General features: G+C 54.1%; 16 protein-coding genes across 16 annotated transcripts; 7 read left to right on the forward strand and 9 right to left on the reverse strand.

Moving 5' to 3' along the window:
* Positions 1-3: 3 nt before the first annotated feature.
* Positions 4-1,117, forward strand: MVES1_003006 (uncharacterized protein; the record flags this gene model as incomplete). The annotated part of the gene is made up of 3 exons (XM_056207823.1): positions 4-148; positions 177-483; positions 1,027-1,117. The coding sequence occupies 3 exons, from the start codon at positions 4-6 to the stop codon at positions 1,115-1,117; spliced, it is 543 nt and encodes a 180-aa protein (XP_056063798.1).
* Positions 1,118-1,558: 441 nt separating this feature from the next.
* On the reverse strand, positions 1,559-1,800 carry MVES1_003007 (uncharacterized protein; the record flags this gene model as incomplete). The annotated part of the gene is made up of 2 exons (XM_056207824.1): positions 1,559-1,576; positions 1,633-1,800. 2 exons carry the CDS (start codon positions 1,798-1,800, stop codon positions 1,559-1,561), a joined length of 186 nt encoding a protein of 61 aa, XP_056063799.1.
* A 561-nt stretch (positions 1,801-2,361) lies between these two features.
* Positions 2,362-3,882, forward strand: MVES1_003008 (uncharacterized protein; the record flags this gene model as incomplete). Its single annotated transcript, XM_056207825.1, has 1 exon — positions 2,362-3,882. The coding sequence occupies one exon, from the start codon at positions 2,362-2,364 to the stop codon at positions 3,880-3,882; it is 1,521 nt and encodes a 506-aa protein (XP_056063800.1).
* A 231-nt stretch (positions 3,883-4,113) lies between these two features.
* CDC73 (accessory factor associated with RNA polymerase II) lies at positions 4,114-5,575 on the forward strand (the record flags this gene model as incomplete). The annotated part of the gene is made up of 2 exons (XM_056207826.1): positions 4,114-5,427; positions 5,474-5,575. 2 exons carry the CDS (start codon positions 4,114-4,116, stop codon positions 5,573-5,575), a joined length of 1,416 nt encoding a protein of 471 aa, XP_056063801.1.
* Positions 5,576-5,624: 49 nt separating this feature from the next.
* CSE4 (centromeric DNA-binding histone H3-like protein cse4) lies at positions 5,625-6,053 on the reverse strand (the record flags this gene model as incomplete). The annotated part of the gene is made up of 1 exon (XM_056207827.1): positions 5,625-6,053. One exon carries the CDS (start codon positions 6,051-6,053, stop codon positions 5,625-5,627), a length of 429 nt encoding a protein of 142 aa, XP_056063802.1.
* Positions 6,054-8,524: 2,471 nt separating this feature from the next.
* Positions 8,525-9,529, forward strand: MVES1_003011 (uncharacterized protein; the record flags this gene model as incomplete). The annotated part of the gene is made up of 1 exon (XM_056207828.1): positions 8,525-9,529. One exon carries the CDS (start codon positions 8,525-8,527, stop codon positions 9,527-9,529), a length of 1,005 nt encoding a protein of 334 aa, XP_056063803.1.
* Positions 9,530-9,696: 167 nt separating this feature from the next.
* RSM27 (mitochondral 37S ribosomal protein S27) lies at positions 9,697-10,055 on the forward strand (the record flags this gene model as incomplete). The annotated part of the gene is made up of 2 exons (XM_056207829.1): positions 9,697-9,976; positions 10,015-10,055. The coding sequence occupies 2 exons, from the start codon at positions 9,697-9,699 to the stop codon at positions 10,053-10,055; spliced, it is 321 nt and encodes a 106-aa protein (XP_056063804.1).
* A 69-nt stretch (positions 10,056-10,124) lies between these two features.
* On the reverse strand, positions 10,125-11,345 carry ARO2 (chorismate synthase; the record flags this gene model as incomplete). The annotated part of the gene is made up of 1 exon (XM_056207830.1): positions 10,125-11,345. The coding sequence occupies one exon, from the start codon at positions 11,343-11,345 to the stop codon at positions 10,125-10,127; it is 1,221 nt and encodes a 406-aa protein (XP_056063805.1).
* Positions 11,346-11,406: 61 nt separating this feature from the next.
* On the reverse strand, positions 11,407-12,685 carry GLO3 (ADP-ribosylation factor GTPase activating protein, ER-Golgi transport; the record flags this gene model as incomplete). The annotated part of the gene is made up of 2 exons (XM_056207831.1): positions 11,407-11,448; positions 11,477-12,685. The coding sequence occupies 2 exons, from the start codon at positions 12,683-12,685 to the stop codon at positions 11,407-11,409; spliced, it is 1,251 nt and encodes a 416-aa protein (XP_056063806.1).
* Positions 12,686-13,149: 464 nt separating this feature from the next.
* On the forward strand, positions 13,150-14,576 carry CDC36 (transcriptional regulator; the record flags this gene model as incomplete). The annotated part of the gene is made up of 2 exons (XM_056207832.1): positions 13,150-13,549; positions 13,771-14,576. 2 exons carry the CDS (start codon positions 13,150-13,152, stop codon positions 14,574-14,576), a joined length of 1,206 nt encoding a protein of 401 aa, XP_056063807.1.
* A 643-nt stretch (positions 14,577-15,219) lies between these two features.
* gad8 (non-specific serine/threonine protein kinase) lies at positions 15,220-16,992 on the reverse strand (the record flags this gene model as incomplete). Its single annotated transcript, XM_056207833.1, has 2 exons — positions 15,220-16,937; positions 16,971-16,992. 2 exons carry the CDS (start codon positions 16,990-16,992, stop codon positions 15,220-15,222), a joined length of 1,740 nt encoding a protein of 579 aa, XP_056063808.1.
* Positions 16,993-17,100: 108 nt separating this feature from the next.
* Positions 17,101-17,850, forward strand: RPC19 (RNA polymerase subunit AC19; the record flags this gene model as incomplete). The annotated part of the gene is made up of 5 exons (XM_056207834.1): positions 17,101-17,154; positions 17,187-17,284; positions 17,436-17,462; positions 17,497-17,546; positions 17,684-17,850. The coding sequence occupies 5 exons, from the start codon at positions 17,101-17,103 to the stop codon at positions 17,848-17,850; spliced, it is 396 nt and encodes a 131-aa protein (XP_056063809.1).
* Positions 17,851-17,899: 49 nt separating this feature from the next.
* MVES1_003018 (uncharacterized protein) lies at positions 17,900-18,985 on the reverse strand (the record flags this gene model as incomplete). Its single annotated transcript, XM_056207835.1, has 1 exon — positions 17,900-18,985. One exon carries the CDS (start codon positions 18,983-18,985, stop codon positions 17,900-17,902), a length of 1,086 nt encoding a protein of 361 aa, XP_056063810.1.
* A 131-nt stretch (positions 18,986-19,116) lies between these two features.
* On the reverse strand, positions 19,117-20,804 carry PGM2 (phosphoglucomutase (alpha-D-glucose-1,6-bisphosphate-dependent); the record flags this gene model as incomplete). The annotated part of the gene is made up of 2 exons (XM_056207836.1): positions 19,117-20,704; positions 20,734-20,804. The coding sequence occupies 2 exons, from the start codon at positions 20,802-20,804 to the stop codon at positions 19,117-19,119; spliced, it is 1,659 nt and encodes a 552-aa protein (XP_056063811.1).
* A 978-nt stretch (positions 20,805-21,782) lies between these two features.
* On the reverse strand, positions 21,783-22,817 carry SEN34 (tRNA-intron lyase; the record flags this gene model as incomplete). Its single annotated transcript, XM_056207837.1, has 1 exon — positions 21,783-22,817. One exon carries the CDS (start codon positions 22,815-22,817, stop codon positions 21,783-21,785), a length of 1,035 nt encoding a protein of 344 aa, XP_056063812.1.
* A 56-nt stretch (positions 22,818-22,873) lies between these two features.
* VPS34 (phosphatidylinositol 3-kinase) lies at positions 22,874-25,563 on the reverse strand (the record flags this gene model as incomplete). Its single annotated transcript, XM_056207838.1, has 3 exons — positions 22,874-25,247; positions 25,275-25,469; positions 25,499-25,563. The coding sequence occupies 3 exons, from the start codon at positions 25,561-25,563 to the stop codon at positions 22,874-22,876; spliced, it is 2,634 nt and encodes an 877-aa protein (XP_056063813.1).
* Positions 25,564-25,708: the final 145 nt, after the last annotated feature.

The raw sequence follows: 25,708 nt of genomic DNA on the forward strand, positions 1-25,708 counted from the left end.
CCCATGTCGCTTCCAGAAATCCTGCGTAATCCACGGATACAGCACTTGCAGGCATCTGGTCGTACTAGTGCCAATGGGCTTGTTGCACCTAATTCACGCAAAAGCGACCCACATATCGGCAAGCGCCGCCAGCGCCGCAAAGAAAACAGTATGTATGCCCGCAAACTTATATTCAGGTCGGTTCCTATCGAACCCGCACGCGGTGCGGCCTAGTCCGGCCGACTATCAAATTCCTGCGAACACGGTGCGCTCTACCTTTGCGGTAAAGCATTCTACACTCGATCATAACAAGGCGCTCGAAGAGCTGGCACAAACCAGCTACTCCCTTGCGCCTGACTTTGCATCGCCCAAACACAACAGCGCCGCTTTCGAAGTGGACTCTGCGATTCAGGGACAATTTTCGATCAGTCTGCGCGATGCACATCACTTTTTGCGCGCACGATTGGACGACCAATACCAAGGACAGCACGTTGCGAGCGCGATGTATGCTATGTCACTTTCCTCGACTCCAGCGCCAGTTGTTGGTATGGAGCACCGAACGTTTATACAGGATTTGATTCTGACTGCATGTCGCGAAATCCAGAACTGGATTCAGCAAACGGTGCATGTACAGGTAGAAAGAGGAGGCCGTCGCCCTATTATCGCACGACCAAATGCGCCTTCTACGGACGCACCAGCCATTGATGAGCTGCGTCGGAGCCCTACGCAGCTTGTGTGGCACGTCGGTGATGCGTACAATCGGCTTGCTGTGCATTGCGTCGCGCGCGTGTTGAATTGCCCAAGCTTTTCGTATACGGCCTCTTCGCCCTTGCGGCAGTCGGACGCAACCGATCGACATACATGGATTTTACACCCCAACCCGCTATTGCGTGGATCAAGGAATCGTAGAGCAATTACGCGGCGGCCAGTACACCAGCGAACCAGCTCTGCAAGCACGACGGGAAGCGCAACATCGTCCATTGCAGGGATTCAAGATGTGATTCCACCTCCGCTTACGGTTGGAATACTGCACTATGTTACGCAAAGTTTGGATACCCCACCTGTAACGGACTATGAGCTGTCGGATTCTGTGGATGATACGGATCTGAGTGATTTTGTGTCCGGGTCGGAGTTGTAGGTGATTATGGTAGGTGTGTGTGTACGATTACGTGTGGAGAAATTTTGCCATTTAGCTCAATGCGCCAATTTGGTGCGAAGGAGTCCGGGTGTGACCGCGCCACTATGAATGCGTATTGAGAAGCATATGCCTGCTAGCAAACGCTATATGCAAGGCATAAACGTGGCGAATAAGCGCGATCAAGTCGCATGAAACGATCGCGAAACTCAGGCGCCATGGCGTAGAGTCAGGGATCCTCAAAGCATGCCTTCCGCATATCCCTTCACAAAGCGTATCAGACTCAGTGCAATCACAATTGATTCACAGCTGATCTACCTAATGTAGCGTAGCTAAACGAGGTGGGGGTAGGGGGTGTAATCCAAGGAGAAAGAAGATAGTCACCGTCTGTGTACGGGTGCCATTCTCAAACTACCCGGATCGAAACGAGATATAGGCTTTGACCTAAGTGGCCTTCTTGCCCTGTAGAAATGCGTTAGAACCCGCACCAAAAAAAAACAAGCACTCCAGTTACGTACCTTGATCATGTTTAAGCAACCGGCAGAGATACCAAAAATCCCGGTCCAGAAAATGGCAAGAAAGGTGCCAAAGTAAAGCTTAGAGCGGGGAAGGCGCAAGTACACGGGCTTTTCGCTGTTCTGGTACTGGCGCTGGCGCTGAAGAATACTAGACCTACACAAAACCATCGTCAGTATTCATCCCAAAAAAAAAGAAAGGTGCAGATACCGAGCATACATGTGCAGCACGCTTTTTCATAACGCATAAAGCAGCCGCCATTTATACTTTCGCTGCATGTAAAACGTACTTCTTGTAGATGAGCGGGTCCATTTCGAGCCGATTGGGTAAGGAGAAACAAGCGGCGATTGCAAATGCGCTCCGAAGCGGTCGAAATCGGGAGGAGATAGCACGTGGCCCCACGTGCATTAAAATACACCCCGCTGCCTTTCCCAACACCCTAATCTTGCGCCCGCATCGGCAAGATGCAAGAGCAGGATGCGCGTGGTGTTGACGGGTTGAGCGCGCAGGGGGATATGCTCTCATCAAAGCGTGTACCATCTGGAACGTCTGCAAAGAGATCTTCCGGCATTTATTACGTGACCTCCGGCAACGGCAAAGAAGCGCGGGCGCGTCATGACAAACAGATGGACACATCGCGATGGCTCGCTGTATCGCACGACACGGAAGCATATACTTCTTTTTATGAAGCTGCGCCACGATCGTACAAGCTACCACCGCAGAAACGAACGATGCCCGGGAGTTTTCGCCGTGTTACGCCGGATGCCAACTTGCAAAGTGGATGGTCTGGCACTGGGAACAGTTCATCCGACTCGGGAACGTCGCCGATGTTTTCAGACTTGGGGACAATAACTTCGCGATCTACTGAGATGAATGATAATTTTCGTCGCACCATGCAGAGTTCCACGCCCGAGAATTCCATGTGCACAGCGCCGACTTCGCAATGCCGAGGAAAGCACGGTCTTGGGCTTTCGTTTTCAAGCGACATGGATGGGACACCACGAGACTTGAGCGTGGCACACACATGCATCCAAAACAGCCGCGCAGCACTTGCGCCAAGGCACCTAGACAGCAGCCGCAGCACAGAGAGCTACTCGACACCGCCATCTAGACGCGGCCAAGAGAGCCCGCGCAGTGTGCAGTTTTTTGCTCAGGGCACACCGATACATGGCTCTTTGGATACCTTGTACCCAAGCGTTGCATATGCCGAGTCCGAAGCGAGCGCCGCGAGTCCAGGTGCATTTTCTCCCCACACCAACGATGACGTGCGTGTTGCTTTGCCTGAGTACGAAGTAGAAACTGCCGCTGCGCTTCGACCACTGAACCTTGTATCCAAGTACTTTGGCGACGGCGGTGTAGACCGTACACCCGATACATCGCAAGTGTACGGGCAGGCACTGTCCGGATCGCCACAAGGAGCGCAACGTTTCGAAACCTCTGTGGAACTTGGCGAAGATGAAACGCGCCCTCCATCGCCCGGCGCGCTTCATGGGTTATCTGTTGATGCGCTCCCCATGCCCGAACTCCTGACGCCGCCCAACGTCCCATTGCGTACGCTGCACTTGCCCACGCTGCATTCTATTCAAGAGACACACGAACCTTCGCAACGTATACCCCAAAAGGACCATATCTCCACACCAACTACATACACTGCTTTTGGAGATCTGCTTCCGCCGCTGCCTGCCTTTGCCGGTGACGAGACAGTGTCGAGCGCATCGAGTCGCGGCAGTTCACGGCGACGACTTCCCTACGCAGCTTTGCACCCACCGGCGCCACCAGAAGAATACAATGTGGATGCGCGGCGCATGTTTTGGTTTGGATTCCTCGGCATGCCATGGCTCTGGCTCTTGGGCAGCTGGTGCATGGACGATACAGGGACACTGGTCGCGCCATGGTCCACGCCCTCCTTTTCGACGTATCGCTCGGGGCTGCATCCGTACGGTGCACCACTTGCACTTTCTGCAAAAGCGTACCGCAACAACGCTGCAAAGCCTGGGATGGATCTTGCACAACCAAACGTATCTTCCCCCCACGTGTCGGATCTCGATGCACTAGCACGAAAGCATGAAGGCGTCCGCTTCCTACAAGAAAAACAACGCCAAGCGCCGAAACCAGTCTCTCTTTTTGCTGTTAAACATTGGCGTCAAATTGAGCCGTTTGTGTTGTATAATCGCCTGGCTGCAGCCATCTCTTCTTTTGTCATCTTTGCATGCTGGGCCGTTGGAATCTGGGCTGTTGTGGCCCATTTTTAGTACGCCTACGGCACAGTCGAAGCTTGCCGAGCACCGAACGAGGAATTAATATAGTGCGCAGAATGTTGCGCATCTTCGTTGGGATTGCACGCGAGCTGGTCGTGAGCGCAGTCGTCCGTATCATCTACTCGCGCTCTACTGCCCGTAGGCTAGCAAACCGGACATAGAAACGTTGTCACACACCTCCATCAGAGATTCCCTTCCGCAGCGCCCACTTTCCACGTTTGCGACATGGCCGATCCACTGTCGTGTCTCCGCGCGGCGTGCTCCGTCTTTGAGGAGGAGCCACTGAAGCTTGTGCAACTGCGCAGTAGCGATGGATTGGTGGTTGAAAATATTTCAGATGCCCAGCAGATTGCGCTGCAGACGGAGCAAGACGCACCGGAAGTTGTGTTTGAAAAAGACGCACCTACTCGCGTGATGCGCGCGCGCAACGTAGACACAGAGCACAAGGATTCTTTCTCACCAGAATCTGATCCTGATCAGTTTTTTACGCTTGCTGCGCTTGTGTTTGCCGTGCAGCAGTGCGCCGAGCGTGCAGGTGCGTATATGCGCAGCGCCAACGCGGCCCAAATTATGCCGTTGCCGGCACTCGAACGCCCAGCGATACTAGAGTATCTAATGGGAAAGCGCGATGCGCTTGAAAACGTGTTCATTCCGGATGCGGCGCATGCAAAGACGAACACTGCGCAAGCAGACGCCGTTTCTGCGCCATCAGAGCAGCCCGGTGCGGCGCCACAAAGCAAAGAAGATGCTGCAGTCGTGACACGGAAGCGTGCCTATGTACCCGATGTTGCTGATGCTGAATTTGTGAGGCAACTGCGCACGAAATACGAAGTAGTTTTGCTCGACCGGAACGACGCACTCAAAGGCACGCTGTCCTTGGCGGGTGACGCCGACGGCAATGCAACGCCTTGTGCGTTGGGAGACGGTACCAAGGTCGGACCGACGCCTACCGACGTGTTTGGCTTGCGTGCGATGCTGGTCCCGAGGCTGGAAATTGCGAAGAAGAAAATGGGCTCGTCCAAATCCACGCAGGCATCGCAGCTTTCGCAGCAACGCGGTGCAAATGCTCCATCAAATGTACGCAAGACGCGTGCACAGGACCCGATTATTTTGCTCTCCAATTCGCCTACAGCACTGGTCAACATGTTTAACGTAAAGGCGCTTCTACAAGACGGTCTGTTTGTGCCCCCCGAGGAAGCACGGCGCAACGCCAACGGTGTCTCGGAGCCCGTTATTACCATTCAAACACGCTCAGAAGACGATTCTGCGAATACCTCTCGCTCTCAACCCTCGCGCCGCGTACTGGTTGTGGACAATGCCGAGGCGGTAAACCGACTTGGGAGCGGCATGGTAGGGAGTGATCAGGATCCTTGGAATCGGGTGATTGCTGTATTTACTACGGGCCAGACGTGGCAGTTTAAAGGCTACCGCTGGAGCGATCCTCGAGACCTGTTCCGTCATGCCATGGGCGTCTATGTGCGGTGGAACAACGAGGCGCCCAACCCGCAGATCCGCGATTGGAACGTCACCGATTTGCAGGTACGTGTGAGAATAATAATTCCATGGAGCTAACACTATTATACAGGTGGACCGATCAAAACGGCATACAGATAAACAGCTGGCAGCATTTTTCTGGCGTACGCTGGACAACTGGGTACAGCGCAAGAAACCCCGGATGCAGCTTTGAGATAAAAAGGTCCGGGAGGCTGTCTACTGTATCATACCTTGTCCGTAGATTATCCAATACCACCCCACACACCACGAATCCGCCGCGCAAGCTGTATATCACGTTGCATAATCGTCACCCGCTTCGCGTGAATCGCGCACAGGTTGGCATCCTCGAACAGGTGCACCAAATACGCCTCCGTAGCTTCTTGTAGCGCAAGAATCGCCGAGCTTTGCCACCGCAGCCCCACAGCCTGGGCACTTGAGTCATAGTTTGCCTCGATAAACTCATCTGCAATTTCACGCACGACGCGCGCAAAGGGAAGTTTGGAGATCAACAAGTCGGTCGATTGTTGGTACTTGCGGATCTCGCGCAGCGCAACAGTCCCAGGTTTGTACCGTCGTTTTTTTTCATGTAATGGTAGGCTGTGCCCTGCTGATGGTCTTGGAGGGATATACTGTCTGTTCGCCTCAGCGTATGCGACCTGCTGTTGCATCATGGTGGTGGCTACGAAAAGCGCGTGTTGTTTTTGCGCGACGGCGTATGTGGAGGAAGTGGGATTGGTACGAGATCAAACATCAACGGTTTCGTTATTTTTTTACTATCGCACCTAAACACGCACACTTAATTTTCGCAGAGCATCACGATCTGGTGTAGACACTGCGAATTGTCCAGAGCGTATTTGTGAGGATTCCATCCTTCCAATAGGGTGGAGATAAGGCATTATGGGTGGCTGGCCGCTTCTCGGCATGTCCGTTCGCAGACTCACCAGTGCTTCAATCGAGTCCTGTTCCATAGCAGAGGTTCGAGGAGGCATGGGAGAGGGGTAGTAGTATTCTCTACTGGCGCTGGAATGTGGCGCAGGGCTGCTGTATCGTTTGGGGGGTAAGGGACGTTGTGACAAATGCGATAGGCTTGTCGGCATTGCATATCGCTCGTGGGAGGGTGGCTGCGCGTAATATGGTGGTCGGTAGCGTGTTGTGGATGTGTGAAAAGCATAATGCTTTGCGTTTTCATAATTTGCATTCGTCATCATAAATGCTTCTTCTTGCGTATACTTGGATCCAATTGGCCCAGGGAAAAGCTCGCGAGAGGAGCTGGAGCGCGGGCGTATACGTTGCAGGGCACGTACATCAAATGGCGGTTCATGCCCCCTACGCATCTCGTCCGGACCCGGTGTATCACAATCGGCGTCCATCGAAGGGCGCTTCACGCCGCGAAATTCATAGTGTTCCGAGGGTTGCATCTCGGAGGATGCAATGCTTGACGAGGTGGTATCTGATGATCGGTCGCCTTCATGGCTGGACGCTGTGCCGTATTCACACTCGTCCACATTCACTTCGAATCCATCTTTGCCAAGTCCTTTGAATCGAGGGTCCTCACTCACTCTGCGCAAAACACCCGAGCGAATGTCTTGTTTGCGAAAGTACGATATCACATGGAGCTTGCGATTTGAAGCAGTCGTAATGCTGAACGATTGTTTGGTCAACCCGTCGAGCTTGTACATGTTTTGGCGCGACCCGTTCGTGGTATCAATTTGCGATTTCTTGCGCATTTCCAGTTCCCGGTAAGCTAAAAACGAGCCGCTTACACGACTGGCGCTCCAACACTTTCCATCTGTCCATCGACGCATACCTGCCTCGCGTTCATCCCACACAAATATGGAGCCAGTTCGAATCAATTGGGCTCGCTCGTCGTCCAACAATCGGCGCGTAATCCGCCGAGGCGGCGCACCGGGTTCCCCCGGCAGTTTGTCGCTGGGAATATCACAAGCTGCCAACAGCAGAATAGCATCCGCAGGCGACTTAATGCACCCTATGTACGTCGGCTGCTGCTGTTGGCTCCGCGAATGCAGCTTTACTGATAGAGATTCGCGCTTTGGCTCGGCACTTGTCTTCGGGCGAGGGAATACAGAGTGCACCAACGAGAGCGCACTCTTTTTTTCCATCTCGATGGCGTGGCTTTGTAAAGCGGCCTGAGGCACGCGCACACTCGGCTCCTCGGTGGCCATGGTAAAATCAATCGAAGAGCTCGAATATGGAGTCGCTACTGAAATCATCTTTTCATACAAGGGTGCAATGTGATTTATGGGGGATGAGGAACTATGTACGGGCAGTGCGCCAAGCCAGCCTCGTGCAATGAGATCGCGTTGTTCCGGGGTAAATAAACTGTTAGGCTAACTTGTCAAGAACTAAGGAACTTTTATCGGGAATTCGCTACTCAACCATACATTGTGATTGGGCCGATATCTATATGAGTTGAGCCGTGCGGCGGGGCCAAGCCTTAGCTTCGCCCTGTTGGCGTACGTTTGCGCCTGTTTGCGCATTTATGCTTCAGTTTACATGTAGGTCCGAAATTTATGACGAATCAAACGGGTGAATTTCACATTAGCGCTAAAAAATAGTTCATCTGCACAAGCAATAGCGCGCTAAAAGAAAAAATGAATATAATTGGCTGTAGTTGGAGCGTTTGCAAATGGCGCGTATGAAGACCAGTTTCGGTGACCGCTGCGCTCAAAATAGCGCAACTAAGATTTTACACACGTCAGCTGATTTTATTTGATTAGTCACATTCTTAGCAGGCACGTGGGTGAGCAACTGATAAATAAGCTTCACCTTGATAACTGGTGATATTACAGTGATATTACCAGAAAGGTATCTGCCTTTTTTTCATTGGGCCAGTTTGACTCAGAGCTGATCGACACATGTCGAGTGCGAACGGGCGATTGGGATTTGCTATGTGCAAAACTAATATTACGCAGGGCACAGCGGTGCAGAGCTCCAAAAGCGGAGCAAGAACCCTACAGTAAAGTGCTCTAAAAATGGCACATGGGCCTGGTTGGAGAGAGGTGCAGTGGATGCTCGTGAACCTGCGCTAGCGAGGAAACGGATAAGGACGCATCAGCAGGCATTGATGTCTTGGCTACCCTCCTTTGTCCCTCCTGCCACAATGAGCTTGTATTCAAGGCATATGGGCATCGCCATTGCCGTGGTGCTTGTTTGCAGCAGCGCCGTGCAAGCGGATTTGTTACGGACTGGAGAGTACCCGCAGCCAGGATATCCATTCGGCAAACACTGCAACTTTAACGAGGAGCAGGAAGCAGATATCAAGAAGGATGCGTTAAACCATTTCAAGGTTCCGGAGAAGGGCTATTGTTTTGAAGCGTTCCCAAATAGTCGTGTGCCTACCTCCTCATGCTTTGTGATCATCGTTGCATTTGGCATTACGGTGTGCTTCTTTCTTTTGTCGTGCTTCTTGAACAGATTTTACTGCACGTTGTTCCGTAACACTGCAAATACTCGCAAAGAAGCATGGTCAAACCTGCGTGTGGTTGGAGTTTTAATGGAGAAATCGGAACCTGCATTGCCCGTCGATCCTGAAAACGTTGTGCCTTTGGCACCCGAGTCTGATTCTGACCTAAGCGAGACAAGGCAGAAACTCATTAATCTACGACCCGCAACTGAGGGCGAACCGACCAATTATGGGTCCGGCAACATTCCTTCGCACGAAAAGGAGGAAATTGGAGCAGCGCCGATCATTAGTACACAAGATGGCTCTGGAACAAAAAAGGGCAAGGAGGTTTACTCCTCGGGAGCCATTGTCCCTGTGTTGCGCAACGAAGACCCGGCTGTCATGTCCGACGATCAATCGGACGACGACTTTGAGGACGACGACAACTTTGGCAACTATCGCCGCACACGTCCTCAGCGCCTTTCCAAGACCAGCTCAAAGGATACGAACCGGTTGAGCGTGTCGGACTTAGGCCCTTCGCCTTCTTATTCGTCCGATCTGCCCGCCGCTGCGCCGGCGATTCAGCCAAGTGATGTAATGGGTGGAAATGCACATCTCTCTGCGAGCTCGTCGTCCAATACAGCGTTTTCAATTCGGATGGGCGCTAGACAGGACTCGAACTCCTCGTCGCGCTCTTCAGACCTTGAGCCGGGCGGTGCCAAAGTCCCCGATTACGTCCTTTAAGGAATTTGTAGATTTATTGCTTGTGGAGATTTGCGAACCGACCCCAAGTCCCACTAATTTTTTGCACGTACACTCGGCATTCATGTTAATAATCTCATTGCATGCAAATCGCGATCGATCACGTGCTTACACAGAAGTTGGCACTCGGACGGCGTGCTGCTTACGCCATGCAAGGCGCGCCGGCAAAATCGCTCACGGCGCTGCACGCGCTGCGGAGCAAAGTGTTTGGCACGACATACAATCCTAATAACGTACGCACAGGCGCGAAATATCTGCGCAAGTCGCTGGTCGGCGGCCCAATGCTCAAGTACTATCCTCCGCAAGTGAATTTGCGCTCCATTCGCGAAGCAGTACCCGCAATGGGCCGTCTGACGTTTCCTGAAGAAAAGCAGCGTCTTGCAGATGTGGAGCGCAAGAAGATGCTAGGAAAGGGCCCACCTAAGAAGGGTACGTTTTTTTTTTGTATATGAGCAGCTGACATCTAGGCGAGGGTCGCCGCGCGACCATGAAAGGGAAGAAAAAGTAGGCTGCGACTATGACGGCAACTGTTTTTAAAATGACCAGGAGCAAAGTCCGTGAAGAATACAAGTCCTGTTTAGACGGAGGGGTGATGGTGCCTTTTCATGCTGCGGGGCAAACCGCCCACCACAGCCGGATCCAACGCAGAACTTGCCTTTTCCCTTGCATCCTGCGCCAATACCATATCCATGACAGCAATGGCGGCCATAGCTTCCACGATAGGAATTGCACGGGGCACAACGCATGGGTCGTGGCGCCCACGGTTCGCGAGCACACCCGCCTCGCCGTCGTAGCGCGTAGTTTGCTGTTCCTGCGAGATGGTCGCTGGCGGCTTGAAGGCAATCTTGAAATAGACGTCTTCGCCATTGGTGATACCACCCTGAATACCGCCACTCCAGTTGGTTTTGGTCCCGAGTTTTCCGTCGGGCTTGCGCACAAAAGGGTCGTTGTGAATGCTGCCCGAAATTTCGGTACCGCGGAAGCCAGAGCCCACTTCGAAGCCCTTGGTGGCGGGGATGCTGAGCATCGCATGGGCCAGCACCGCTTCGAACTTGTCAAAGCTGGGCTCGCCCAAGCCGACAGGAAGGTTACGGATCACGCAGGTCACCGTGCCGCCAATCGAGTCATCGCTTTTTTTTGCGGCAAGAATGCGCTGGCGCATACGCTCCGCGATTTCGGCATCGGGGCAGCGCACGTCGTCCTTGTCCACCTGATCGCGCGTAATGGTACGCAGCAAGTTTACGTACTTGTCACTAAGAGGGAGCTCGACAGCTTCTGCGCCGTGTTCCATTGGGTATTGTGGCACATGCACTTGTCCGACCGAAGATACGAATGCGACAATTTCGACTCCGAGCGCATCCTTGAGATACTTTTCGGCCAGTGCGCCGGCAGCGACACGGCCGATCGTCTCGCGCGCACTGCTGCGGCCACCGCCGCTGCTTGCCTTGACACCGTACTTTTCCAGGTAGGTGTAATCCGCGTGACTCGGACGGGGAAAAGCATCCAGCGTGTCATCCGTATAGTCGTGCGGGCGCTGATCCTGATTCCGCACCATCATAGCAACCGGAGTACCAAGCGTGACTGTGTGCTCGACGCCCGATAAAATCTCAACCTTGTCTTTTTCGTCGCGCGGGGTCGTCAAGTTGCTTTGGCCAGGTCGTCTGCGCGTGAGCTGGCGCTGAATATCCGACGCAACGAGCGCCAGACCTGGAGGAATACCATCTACAATGCATCCGACAGCTGCACAATGTGACTCGCCAAAAGTAGACACGCGGTAATGTGTTCCAAACGTCGACATGGCACTATGGAAACGAGCGCAATGGCGCACGCAGCGAAAAGAAGCTAGTGGAGGCGTGTAACTAGGCACCGTTTCGGCTCAAGTCTTCGAGATACCGCGAGAGCTGGCGTGAGTGCGTGTGCGTCACGTACCTTGAGTGCGCCAGTGCGAAATGATTCGATACCCTGCTGCACATCTGGGTTTGCCATAAAGTTTCGATAGTACGCCTTGGCCGACGCTTCCAGCTCGGCAAAATCGTCACGTTCCTCGGGCTCGTACTCGTCGTGCTCCTCTTCCTCGCGGCCGCTGTGGTGAGTGGGCATAAGTACGTACAAGTACTGGCTCGAAGAAATCGATGCTTGGCCCTGAAAGTTGGAAAGCCGCGATTGCGCCTCTGCGGACGCATTCGAATCGTAGCCGCCACGCTCAAAGTACTGATCCGAGGAGATGGCTGCGATTAATTTTTTCTTCAACGTACACTTTTGCGCTGCAAACTTGGAGCGCGCATAATCGGTTTCCGCTGCATCCACAATGCTCTCTTTTGGCGCATTTTTCTGCAACTGGGCCTTCGACCGGGCTTGCGCGAGACCGAGTCGCATGAAGCCCATACCGAGACGATCGTCGCCCGATTCCTTGTTCGGCGTCGCTTTGTTCGCACTCATGGGCGATACAGGAGCAGGCGCAGGAGCAGGCGCAGATGCAGCTGCCGTTGTAAGCTCCTGCTGTGTTTCAGTCGGTGCAGCAGTGGCCTCAGCAGCAACTTGCGCTTCGCGTGCGGCGATCGCCGCACGCGACTGCTCCTCCTTGATGCGGCGCTCTGCTTCATCAAAGTTGATCGCTGCATTAGTCTTACGCACACCGAGTCCGAGCTTGCCTGGCTTTGCGCCCAGCAAAGAATTCCCCTGTCGCACGGCACCGAGCGCGACAGAGCGGCGTGCGCTTGCGCCTGCGCCTTGTGCCCGAAGTGCCGCAGAGGTAATAGGGCGCGCAGCGGGGGCGGGTGCGGGCTCGGGTGCGCCAGGGGTAAGCACAGCTTCCATCGGCGGCACGGAAGCTTCAACAGGCAGCTCAACAGACTGTATATGCGCCGCTGGCTTATCCCACTCGTCGAAAAAGTCCATATCACCGTTAGGCTGTGCATTGCGTGCACCTGCAGCCGTGCCGACGCGCGGCAGCACAAATGCCGCCGTGAGCGGCAGTCCAGCGGCGTCTTGCAAAGAGCGTCTCTTCAGCTCCTCCCTGTATAACTGCGCCGCCTGTGAAGTGTATTTGGCCTTGCCCTCCGTCGATGGAGCCAACAAAGCACTCGCGCCGTGTGCCGCGAAAAAGTCGCTTGCGGCGCCATTCCCGCCGATCTTCATGAGACGCAGTTGCGGCCACGTCCACGAGTCAAGATTTGTGGAGCGTACGAAGGTGATATGCACTCCCATGTTTCTATGCACCGACGAGCAGTCGAGGCAGATATACACGGCAAACGTCGCACTTGCCCAAGTCGGGTTTTTTGCGCCGCAATCAAAACATATCTTGCATTAGTATGGGTATAGCGTACCTTGTTTGCTTTGTGTGCATTCCTAAATGCTCTAAAGATCTCTGCAGTTTCTTCTTTTGGCGGCCCCGTCGCCATGTTGGACAACGTCAAGAGTTGTGCACGCGCGGTCGCGGCTCGTAACACGTGGTCGGAAAAGGCCTGCTAGGCCGCTGACCAAGTGGAGTGGGCTGCTGCGCCACGCTTTTGCTTTGGTTCTTGCTTTGTACGCATTCCCTTACAGTGCGAATGTCTCTGCGCGGATCAGCGCAAACGAAAAGCACTGGTGTAGCTATTCCTATGAGTTCTGGGTATGTGCTGCGTACAGGCAACTCTGACTACAGTCGTCCTACCTCGAATACGGCTGGGCCATCGATTGGGTTTGCTGGCAGCCCTGCAGGGTTCGCCGCTACCGTGTCGAATGCGAAAAACATTGATCTGACCGACTTTCCCGCTCTTGGATCACAGGTGCAACCACACTCTGGCACGGGCGTAGGAGTTGGCGGCACTAACCTCTTTTCTTCTTCGTACGCGAACCAGGCAGGGACGGGGATGGGGAGTGCTCCTATGGGGTCTGGTATGATGAACATGCTTTCGCACAATGCGTCATTTACACACGACGAATTTCCCGCCTTGAACCATGGGCATGCAGGCACAGAAGGAAGGGTTGGTGCAGTACCACAGAATGTGCACCCAATGGGTATGTAAGAAACAGGCTATCGCTCACACCAGAACCCGCTGCGTGGCAGCACGAACGTCAAAAGATTGTACGTGTTTTATTGCAAGCTCACCACTAGGATCTTGCACGGAAGCACAGTCTTCCGCAATCACCGACTCTCGTGGGCCAAGCGCCGCAGTCCAGATGGATGTCGTACGGCGGGCTGGCGCATGGCTCGCTAAACAGACTTGGCATGCCACAAGTGGGCAAGGACGCTACATTGCACGAGGAGGACCTTGTGGGCCAGGATCTGCCGCGGCATTCCCAGTTTGCGAATAGCGAAGTGGCCAACATGCCGATCCATCAGGTGCTTGCGTCGCCCGCCGACCGGTTTGGCCTGGTCGGGCTGGTGAGCTTGATCAAAACGCAAGATTCGGATATGTCTATGATGACGATGGGAAGCAACTTGCAATCCCTTGGCATGAATTTGGACACCGCGAGTGCCCTCTCATCCACGTTTGTTACCCCATGGTCCCAGGATCAGTCATTGGCGTCGCTCCAAGTGGAGCCCGCGTACCATCTTCCGAGCTGCTACAATGTGCAGCCACCGCCACCTGCGCAGACTAAGATCGCGAGCTTCAGCGATGAGACCCTCTTATTCATCTTTTACTCTACGCCGCGCGATGTGCTACAAGAAGTCGCGGCTCAGGAGCTTTATGCACGAAACTGGAGGTACCACAAGGCGCTGCATCTTTGGCTTACCAAGGAGCAAAATACGGAACCGCTGCAAAAGACACCGACGTACGAGCGCGGTACGTACATCTTCTTCGATCCAGGCACTTGGGAAAAGGTATCCAAGAACTTTGTGCTCATGTACGAAATGCTGGAGGAAAAGCCACCCACACAAGGCGTATTGCCCGTGCATCCTGGCGCCAGTCATCCACCCACGCCGTCGCAGCATTCTGTCGCACAAGCCAAGAGCCACTCGACAGCAATCGCGACGCAACCTTCGCGTGGGGCCGCACAGCCCAGTGCAGACGCGCATTCGCCACAAACATCGTTTGCGTAGCTCCGTAAAAGGAATCGGAATTTACCAATTACCTATCGTACACCTATAGCACAACCACCAAACCAAATACTAGTAAGGAGGAGGCCAGCAGTGCCTGCACCAATATAACATAGGTGCCGGATACCGGCAACGTAGGCAATGCATTGTTCTGCGGTTTAGGAGAATTCACCTTAACAGTAGCGCCGTTCTGTGGTCAGCGTCGCTCGACGACTTACTTGAAGGTGGTCAGGCGCGGGGTTCAGGTCACTTGCACCCGGGCCATGGCCCTCTTTTGCGAGACTCGAGGAAAGCGAGGGATTATCGGTGGGAAGAAGTGTCGACTGAGCAGCGGTATAGCTCCATGTATACGGGTCACTGGATATAGAAGGTCCCACGCCAGAAATCTGCGTCTGCTTCCCACCTTGCGGCGTTTCAAACGTCGTCGCCGGCGTGAATGTTTGTTTTGGTGTAAAGTATTCGTTTGTTGGACTTCTTATAGGTTGGCTTTGGGCATGTACTGGCATGCTCAGCGCAAGCAACACAAGTGCCGACACAAAAACGCGCATCCACATCGTAAGGGAACAGGCGCGTCGGCGTTGGGAACTGCCCCACAGATGTGGCGAAGAATTACAAATTTACCCCTAGGCACAGCCGCTACGGACGTTTACTGCCAAAGGCTGCCGACGCTTCCTGCGCCGGCTGCTGCATTGTAGCTGAAGCCAACAAACTGCTCTTGTGCGGCGGCACTGAGCATTTGGCTCTCATCCACAACACTATCTAGAGCTGGCTCGCCGGTGAACTCGGAGTCAAAGTTGGACGTGTCAAATGCGGATGCAACCCCTGGTTTAAATGGCGGCTGTACTTTCTTGCTCAGTAGCTGCGCCCAGTCGATGTGTTTCGTAAAGAATGGATGCGACTTGATCTCTGCGGTACCATGTGGGCCGGTACCAAGGCGCTGCGTAGCATCGCGCTGTAGCAATCGCGTGAGTAGGTCACGCGCGTCTGCGCTAATCTCGGGCGTGAAGGTAAGCGGGTCGTGTAAAATTTTGCGGTACATCTCATTTACATCTTCCGAGTAAAACGGAGGCAGGCCTGTAAGCATTTCGTAGAGTAAAACGCCGAGTGTCCACCAGTCCACAGACTTGGTATAACCGTGGCCCAGTAATAGCTCCGGTGCGAGGTACTCGGGCGTGCCACAGAAAGTATGCGTAGTGTCTCTGTCGCCCATGTTGAGCTTGCAAAGACCAAAGTCGCACAAGGCGATATGTCCCTTATAGTCCAAAAGAATGTTTTCTGGCTTTAGGTCGCGGTAAATCACGTTAAAGTCGTGCAAATGTTCCAATGCGCAAAAAAGTTCTGCGGTGTAAAATCGCGCGCGCGCTTCGCTGAACCGACCTTCACGCTGCAAATGATGGAAGAGCTCGCCGCCATTGACAAAGGCGAGACCGAGGTACAGCTTATCTGGACTCTGGAAAGAGAACTTGAGCGGTACAATGAAGGGCGAATTGACCTTGGCAAGCACGGTCCGCTCCGCGAGCGTATGTGTAACTTCGGAACGGTTGATGATATGTGCTTTTCGGATGATTTTCATGGCGTAGATGCGCGAAGTATCGGGCTTGCTTACTTGCATCACCTTGCCAAAACTTCCCTTGCCAATGACCTTGAGTAGCTCAAATGACTCGATGGAAAGCGTGCGCCCAAGCTGTGATTTGAACGCAAGTTGGACCCGGATCTCGCCTGTGCCGCCGGTTACCGGCAGCCACGTATCCATGCGTTTGGAGCCGTCGAATGCGGGCGTAAGCTTGGCGGCGCCAAGGTATACATCGCTTTTTTCAAAGATACTATGCATCGCCTCTCGCCGTGCTGCTTCGCCCGTCTTTGGTATCGAGCTTCTAAAGAGGTCCAAAACGCTGCTCGCAGGTGTCGCCGTTCGTGCTGGCTCATCCATTACCACCTCGGCACGTAAATATATATGGAGGGTCACGTCGGTCCGACGCGACACGTCAAAGTTGGCCGTAAACTGCCAATGTGGAGCTTCAATGTCGCCACCCGACGCAAGGATCAGCACTTCGTTCTTGTCGAATTCCAGGACGACATAAGGTAGGCAGGATTGCCTTTCTTTCAGAGTAGGCGTACGCGCCGACGTCATGTCCACCTTGTTGGCAAGCGCTTTGCCTTTCGGCAGCGACAAACCACGTGCATTTACTACACTTACCGTCAAAAGGTCCGCATGTGTTGTATCCGGCTGGCTTGGGGTGGTTGTGCTGGAAATTGCCGTGGTAGGTGCCGAGGGCGATTTTGGCGCTTCTTGCTGCTCATTTCCATTCGCATATGGATCGGGAGAATGCGACCTAAAAGGAAAGGTCGAGCCTTCCCGAAACTCTGAACGTCAGCGAAAATTTCGCGTATACGTACTTTTCCCCAATCTCCACGACATGGGGGTGGTCTGACTGGAACGTGTGTTCCTGCGTCTGACCGTCGCACCGATGTTTAGTCAGCACGTAGCGGCGCCGGCGCAATTTTTTTTTTTTGGGCTGGCAACACCATGGCAGCCATCGACGAATTGGATGCTGCTGCGGTGCAAGGGAAAATTACACTGGTACGTAAAGGAGGTGCGAAAATTTACAAAAGCTCCCGGGGCATGATGTCGAGCTTACTTCTGTCACATTCTGTATCCAGGACGAGGATCATACCATGGGAAATGCATTGCGGTATATGTTGATGAAAGAGTACGTACAAGTTCGCAAAAAAAGCACCCCGATGATTAAATTCATTATTGTTGTCCCGATACACCACGTACGTGTGTGATGGAGGTACACAAATTGGAATTCTTCGTTTATGAGGGGTCTTGCAATGCCCGATGCAAGCGCTAACGTGTAGTGCACGCGTTGAATTTTGCGGGTATACGTACGTACACGCGTGCGAGCGCGTCTAACGCCAGGATTCCGCATCCCTCGGAGAGCAAAGTGCACATTCGTGTCCAGATGGTCGGTAAGTAATTTCCCCTTTCCCTTCCAAGATGAGACGCGATTCAAAATGACGGAGCTACGGCGATGTCTAGATCATACGCATTTCCAATTGTTCCTACTGATCCTCTTGTCTTAATCTGAGCATGCGCTGACAACTAGAAAACACGGTGTCTGCGGTGCAGGCCTTTGCTGAAGCGCTCTCGAATCTGTATGGGCTGTTGGAGACTGTCCAGGAAGAATATACTGCAAGCCTTACCGATGGGCAATTTGAACGCACAGAAACGAAGCCGATTCCCGTGTCGTTGCGAAAAGAGTTTTCTGGCTAGAAAAGCTTTATATGTATAATAATCTATGATATTGTAGCGACGACTTTGGTCAGTTTTCCGTGCTGGCGTACTCTTTCCAGTGTCTGCGCGTCAGTGTCTGCCCAAGGCACGCTTTCAACCTACTCTTGTTTTCGGCCATCTCATCCTGCGCGTCTTTGATGTCTTTCCAGTCAACTACCTTGTACACACGCACGCGGTCCTCGAGTTCGGTATGGCCCGTGGACGAGCCATGCACGATCGCATCGAGACCACCGCCGTGGAAAAAGTCTTGTACGAGCATGGACTGGTACTCGAGGCCGCGGCTGCGTAAAGTACTGCCTTCGATGCGCAAGCGCTTTAACAGAATGGGCACAATGTTGCAATCTTGGACATTGTACCCGCCCATGAGGCCTTGGATGATCAAACGTCCGTCCAGCTTGAGCGAGGCAATGTTGTTGGCAAAGTACGGCGCACCAACAAAATCCATAATGATGTCGACGCCCTTGTTATCGGTAGCACGCATCAGTGCATCCTTCCAGTTCTCCTCTTTGTAATTGAACGCGTCCGTAGCACCAAGCGACTTGCAAGTATCCATCTTGCCCGCCGTGCCTGCCGTGACATAAATGCGGTTCGCACCTGCATTTTTCGCCAGCTGGATCGCAGCGAGGCCAACGCTTGAAGCCCCGGCATGAACCAAAACGTCCTCGCCGCGCTTGAGCTCACCAATGACGTGCAGTGCTTGGTATGCGGTGAGGAACGCCTCGGGGATCGCCGCAGCTTGGACCCACGAAAGCGCCGAAGGCTTGTGCAGCAACATGGGCGCGGGAATGCTCACGTACTCGGCGTAGGCACCGCCCATGGTCAGGCCAAACACAGGATCGCCGACCTTGAAGTGCGCCGCGCCGCTGCCAACCTCGGCGACCGTGCCGCTGAACTCGACGCCAAGAATCTTGCTCGCGCCTGGAGGCACAGGGTATTTTCCCTCGCGCTGCAGCAAATCCATGCGGTTCAATGCAAACGCCTTTGTCTTGACAATTACATTATTGCTAGTAAGGTCAATTTTGGGTGTCGGCGCATCGCCAATGTACAACGCGCTCGAAGGGCCTTTGTCGCCTTTGATCAATACCGCACGCATCGCTTTAGGGACAGATGCCATACTTGTTAATGCGCGATTCAAGGGGCGTGCGGCAATACTAGGAACAATGCTCGTTGATTGCCACAGTGAGCGTCGCAACATACACGCTGCGCAACAGCCAGCCACGGAGTTTAATTGTCGCTTATGTTACTTTATGTAATCACTGTAGGCGCGTTGCGCCCAGTCCACTGCTGCAGTGCGCTGAGTGTGAGTGCCTCGTGGATGAGCGGCTTGAGTGCCACTTGAACGTCGGCGTTGTACTCGCTTGGATCGTGGGTATATTTCTCCACGTACAGACGGATGGTCGCACCCATACTGCCCGTTCCGCTGAGGCGGAAAATAATGCGCGAGCCGTCGTCGAAGCACACATACAAGCCTTGGTGCTTGCTCACACTGCCGTCGATGGGGTCCACGTAGCTAAAGTCTGCTGCTTCAGCGACTTTAAATGCGCCGAGCTGGCTACCAATGAAAGTGGGCGTTTCAGATTTGCTGCGTAAGGCGTCCATCATCTTTGCGGCATTGTCGCTGCTCACCTCCTCGTAGTCGTAGCGGCTGAAAAAGTTGCGGCCGTACTTGTTATAATGTGCCTGTAGCACATCGTGCACCGAAGTACCTGGCTTCTCCTTGTTGGCCGCGGCCAAGATACTGAGCCAGGCGACGACTGCCCAGAGACCATCCTTTTCGCGGATATGGTCCGAGCCGGTTCCAAAAGACTCTTCGCCGCAAATAGACAGGCGTTCGGCGTCCATGAGGTTCCCAAAGAACTTCCAGCCAGTCGGCACCTCAAAGAACTCGTAGTTGTGCGCCTTAGCCACTCGGTCTATGGCACCACTGGTCGGCATACTACGCGCCAGGCCGCGGATGCCACCTTTAAAGTATGGAATCACACGCTCTGCCCAGTCGGCAATGATTGCAACACTGTCGCTGGGGTTCACAAACGCACCCTTGCCGAGGATCATATTGCGGTCGCCATCGCCGTCGCTCGCGGCACCAAACGACAGCTGCTCCTTCTCGACGGCATTGACGAGCGACTTGGCGTACGTCAAGTTGGGGTCGGGGTGTCCGCCACCAAAGTCGGGCAATGGAAGGGTATTCTGCACCGCATTCTTGCCGAGCCCCAAGCGGTCGAGAAAGATGGCCTCTGCATAGGGGCCCGTGACGCCGTGCAGCGCGTCGAAACGCACGGAAAAGTCACCGTTTCCGAGGAAGGAGCGGATCATGTCAAAGTCAAAGATCTGCGCGAGGTAATCGACATAATCTTTGACAGAGTCAATCACCTCGATATCCATCTCTCCATGCCTCTTGGTGCCTTGAGCGGCAATGTCCACGTCGGGACCGTCGACAAGGAAGTAGTGGTCAAGCGACTTGGTCAACTCAAAAATCTTGTCCGTGACGCTTTCCGGAGCAGGCCCGCCGTTCTTTGTGTTGTACTTGATACCAAAGTCAGCGTCGGGACCACCAGGATTATGGCTCGCGGTGAGCAAAATACCCCCCGTGGCCTTGCGCTGTCGGATTACATGCGAGGCCGCAGGCGTAGACAGAATACCATTCTGCCCAACAATCAACTTGTTTACCCCATTGCCAGCGCATATGCGTATAATCGTTTGCACTGCAGGCTCAGAAAAATAGCGACCGTCACCCCCCACAAGCAGAGTAGATCCTTTCGGTCCGTCTGGGATCGCATCCAGGATAGCCTGCACAAAATTCTCCGTATAATGTTCCTGTTCAAAAACTTTGACACTATATGTTAGCATATTTAGTAGACTCACCGCTTCCGAAGTCCCGAGGTGCCCGGCTTCTGTCCTTCAAAAGGCTTTGTTGCAACGCGCTGCACAGTCATGGTGGTCCGAGTCACAGCGCAGCGATCAGTATCTGCACGTGACTGCGAACGCCAGTGCACCAAGAGCAACAAGTACGTGCCATGGCGTCGAAGCGGCGATGGGCGGCGCCGAAGGACGAGGCATGGAAGGTCGTGTGCCACTTGCCGCCCCATAAACACCCGATTCCGTTTGCATCAAATGCTGCGTATGAGGCACACTACTTGGAGCAGCACGCATTTCGATGCATGGCGCCACTGCCCCAACCATGCACGGCAGCGACTACGTTGGCAGCATGCCGGCGCGCGGAAGAGAGCACGCCACGCTGCGGAAAGTCATTTCCAAGCGCACACTTTTTAACGCTGCATGTAGACGAATGCCATAGTGCATTGACGGCACAGCGGAAAGCGCGCGGTGAAAAAACGGTGCGTGGATCGGCACGACTGACAATAGTATGGTTGCTTCGAGCCTTTATGCACACGGCAATTCCTTACACCAAAGCTGCGACGGCTGCACTTAATTGACGCGCATTACTATCCCCCCCAGTTTTTTTTTGGCATCACGGTACATGGCACGGGCCGTCTTCGTGATCTGTACGGGCCGAGTGCGAGTCTTGTGCGCAAACCCTGGCGGTCAGGAAATGAACAAGGGATTGAAGACGGGGAAGGTGATGAGCCAGAGCAAGTCGAAAATGGATCACCGATGGACTCGCGGTCTGTAGAACGCGTCGAAGACGATGCACAACCGTGCGGACAGTCCCACGATGCAGCGAAGCAGGGATTGTCTGCAGGAAAAAAGCGAGAGCGAGATGGGGATGATGCACCTGTATCACCGTCGACGCTTGCATCTGGGGCCGATCATGGCAATCTTGATATTGTTTTAGAGCAAATGAGCTCGCTGACGCTAGTGCCGAGGGTTGTACAGAGCAAAGGCCTTTGAGCACCTGCACAGCGAATGTATGTATACATTATACCCTGTCATAGTCCTAGCTATCTGTGCTTCTATGTACCGAATCCAGCCCAAGCCAAGCTCCAATGTTGCACGCCGCCCCACGACCTTGCCACTGCGTTGGACGCATCGTCGAGTCCTTCTGTGCGCTGCATCCATGCAACCTCATCGTCTGTAGATGTGAGATACGCCTGGCTGAGCAAGTGCGATTTCTTCACCGCCGTGCCCAGTCGACCCGAAGCAATAATTTGGAATGCCGCTAGTGGCTGGTCCGGCGTCGTAAGCACCGTCACTGTGAAGTGCGAATGGTACCGCAAAGGATCGCCAGGGTACACAACAAAATCGCCACCAAAGCGCAAGCCCGTGCTCATGAAATACCCTTTCCCATGCAGGTCTTCGAATACCGCACACCGTGCACGCTGCTCGGCCGTCTTGGGGTATTCCCATACCTCTGCAAGCGCAGCGTCTTTGAGTGTATCATACGCATTAACTTTACCATCTTTCACGCTCTGCATCGTGCGCGTCAAGGGGCGGTAGCCAGGTACCTCCTTAGAGGAACCCTGGGTATAGTGCACGTAGGGCATGCGCTCCAGCACGGATGCAGGATCTTGGGGCACAGCAGAGGGCGCGGCTGCATTTTTTTCTTGCTTGCTTGCTTGACGCGCACGGCGCCTCTCCAAAGCTTTTGGATCTACCGTATTTTCGCCGTGCATGGCATCCTCTACGCGTTTGCGATGTTCCTCCTGCTGCTGAATTGTCGCCTCCTTTTGGGCTAGAATACGCTGCGCTTCGCGTTCAAAAAACGCTTCGCGCTCTGCCTCAGTCGGAGGAAAGTAAGCATGTGCCTCATCAATCAAGATTGCCGCGCCGCGCCGCAGCAGCAAGACCACTTCTTCGGGAAGGAGACGCAGCGGCAAGCCGAGGAATACGTTTTGCTGCGGAATAAGCGGTAATGTGCCGCTTAGCAGGCCACATAGATTGTGTTTGGCGCGCACAAATTCCACATCGCGGCTCTCCCAAACGTATGCAATCCCATTGGAGAGATGGATGGGGACGCGGTCGGGATAAAACGCGCGCAGCTCGTCCATCGCCGGCGAGCGAAAAAATGTCGGAGGCTTGCACAGGTGGAGGCGACGCTACAAAACTACTGGCGGAAGTATTGTGCCATGTTGTGCAGCCGATCAAACATGGTGGACAGGTAGGAGGTCTCATTCAGGAGCGCCTCAAAATGTGCGACAGCATTTTCTTCGCTCATGTCGAGCATAAACTTTTCCTGGACTTTTAGCACTGCCTTGTCCGGCTCGACACGAATATCAGGAATATTGGCATCGACCATGAGCGACACGAGATTGAGAATCAAGTTTGCGTTTCTGCGGAGGCATGCAAACGCAGTATGACATAGTTGCTTAAATCGTTTATAGTACACGGATGATGTACCGCCCATACCATCCACCATTTCCTTGCACACCTTGACAGGCGGCGGAAAAGGTTTGGGATCGCGACCAAGAATGTAGCCAAAGTCGACGTGGAAAAAGTGGCCGTCCGGCGCAACCAGCAAATTGTCCAGGTGCCGGTCGCCAACACCAAGTAAATAGGTAATGACGCAATACCCCGCTACGGTCAGCATTCGTGAAAACGTACCACAACTGCGCACAAACGTATCCAGCACCGACGGCTGGACATAAAACGAGGCGGCGTTCCTGGGATCGGGATGATGCACGCGCATGTACTCTAGCAAACTCCCACCATACTCTGCCATGATCGTCGCAATCGGCATGCTGGGTATATACTGAACCATGCCATGGTTCACGCCTGTGGCCAACACATGGTAGGGCGTGATGCGCAAATCGAGATTTTCGTGACGCATGAGCCGGTCCATAAGGGTAAACAGCTGTATGACCAGTTGGTCCTGACGCAGGTCGTCCCCATTTTTGCAAATAATGGTATACGTGCCGCTCGACTTCGTGTCCGAGCCCCTTTTTGCGCCCGCCTCGCAAACAAATTCGCTCTCCTCGGCACAAAATTCGATCCGGAGCGGAAATTGGTTGCTTTTGAAGATGGTGCTATTTGCAGCAATGGTGCAAGATACATGCACCATTGGGTCAAGCGGGAGTGGTAGAGGTGGCACAAACGTAGCAAGGCCGCTCTTTTTATCTTGGAGCAGTGCGCGCAACCGCTCGATTTTTTTGGGCCGCGCTTCCTTGCTTCGCCTGAGCTCCTGGCAGTATTGCGCGAGTGTGCTGACAAAGTGGCCCTGCCGGACAAGCTGCTGCGCAAGTGACGGATTCGACGCCTGCAAACACGCCTGCAGATCATGCAAGACACGCGTGTACAGCTCGCCATGGCGCGCATCGTCGGTCTCGACCTTGACGTACCAGTAAAACATGGTTCCCAGCACGGGGTTCGCAGCACTGCGCGCACACAGCAGCTTAGACAGTCGCAGCTTGTCTGCATCAAGAGCAGTGTCGTGCATATCTTGTGCACTGTGGCGCAGACTACGAAGCATGCGCTGCGGCGTGTCCATACTAGTCAACTTCCACGCCGTCTCGTCAAATTTCAGCGCCTGCACAAGCTGGAGAAGATACAACTCGAGCTCTTCGTCATCCGCCCGGGCTAAAAGCCGGACGGCATAGGCGCGCACGCGCAAATCAAGAAATACGGGCCCGAGCAGCTCGAGTGCGTCGGCGAGGTCCGGCTCGGCCCACATGGGAAGCAGTACTTCCGTGGCCTGGCGCGCCTCGTATGCGTCAGTCCACACCACTGACTTGAGGAATTTGGTAAGACCCTTGGAGTGCCGTGCAAGGTAAAAACGGAACGACCAAATTACGTCCATCTCTGCAGAAGTCAGCACGCGTGTTGGCGAATAAAGTAGGATCCCATTCAGCTCGTCGCGGATCGATGCTGTCGGTTTCTGATCGCGGTCCAAAACGTTGGAGCGCTGTGATCGCACTAACCGGCGGTGCTTTGCCTCGACTAAATTCTCGCCAAGTGCTTCTGGGTCGTAGACGGTGAACAAGGACGGCTGGACCGTCTGGACCGTCGCTGCGCGCTGTGCCAAAGCCAAACTCGACGCCACTTGCGCTTCAGGCTCTGCAAAAACGACAGGAAGCTCGTAAGCTGGCACCTCGACATTGAGAACAAGGTCCGACGAGCAAGCCACCGCTGCCGTGTGAATTTGCTCCATCGTGTGCTGGGCAATAGCATCAAGCCAATCGACGGAAGGAATACTGTGCCGCGCATGCTTCTTCTTTAACTTTTCCAGCCGTACAGACTCTGCTCCTGCAGGCAGCTCGTGTGGCGTTGCAGATGGCACATGCGTGTCGCCCACGACGCCTCGCCAAAGACGCATCTTTTGCTTGCCGCGCCGCAGCGACCCTTTTCGCCCAAAAAGGGGAAGCGTCGTACCGCCCACTACATATTGCGAGTCCGGCATACTAATATCCAGCACTGTAAACACAAGCATCGCATCGATTGGCAGCGCAGCAATCGCATACGGAATGTGAATCCACCGATCCCATCTGTGGTAAGCGGGGTGCAACACGCACCTGTACCCATCCGCAAACGGCATATACTGTGTGCATTCTGGGAGTGCAATCGGTTTTGTATCTGCGTATAATTGGCACACTACACGCAATGGCGCCAAGGTCCCTTGGCCTTGGTTTTCTCCACGCAGGCGCAGCGCCGCATTGGCAGCGATCTCTGCTGGGGAATTGTGCGGCAACGGCCCCTCCAAGTCCAAGCTGGCATGAGCCCCAAGTATAATACGCACATATGCACATACACGTCCTCCTGCACGTCACACGCCGCGACAAACGAGTACACGTCCTTGTCCATCGCGGCAGATGCAGGCGTAGCGGCAGCCTCCACATCCAAGGGGCGAACGTGCGCAGACTGCAGCCGAAGTTGGGCGTCTACGCATCCTTCGTTTTTCCATGATGGAGCACGTAACGCGACCGGTATTCGCGTTTCTTGACACGCA

This window comes from Malassezia vespertilionis, chromosome 6, assembly GCF_029542925.1.
Source record: "Malassezia vespertilionis chromosome 6, complete sequence".
Classification (NCBI taxonomy): Eukaryota; Fungi; Basidiomycota; class Malasseziomycetes; order Malasseziales; family Malasseziaceae; genus Malassezia; species Malassezia vespertilionis.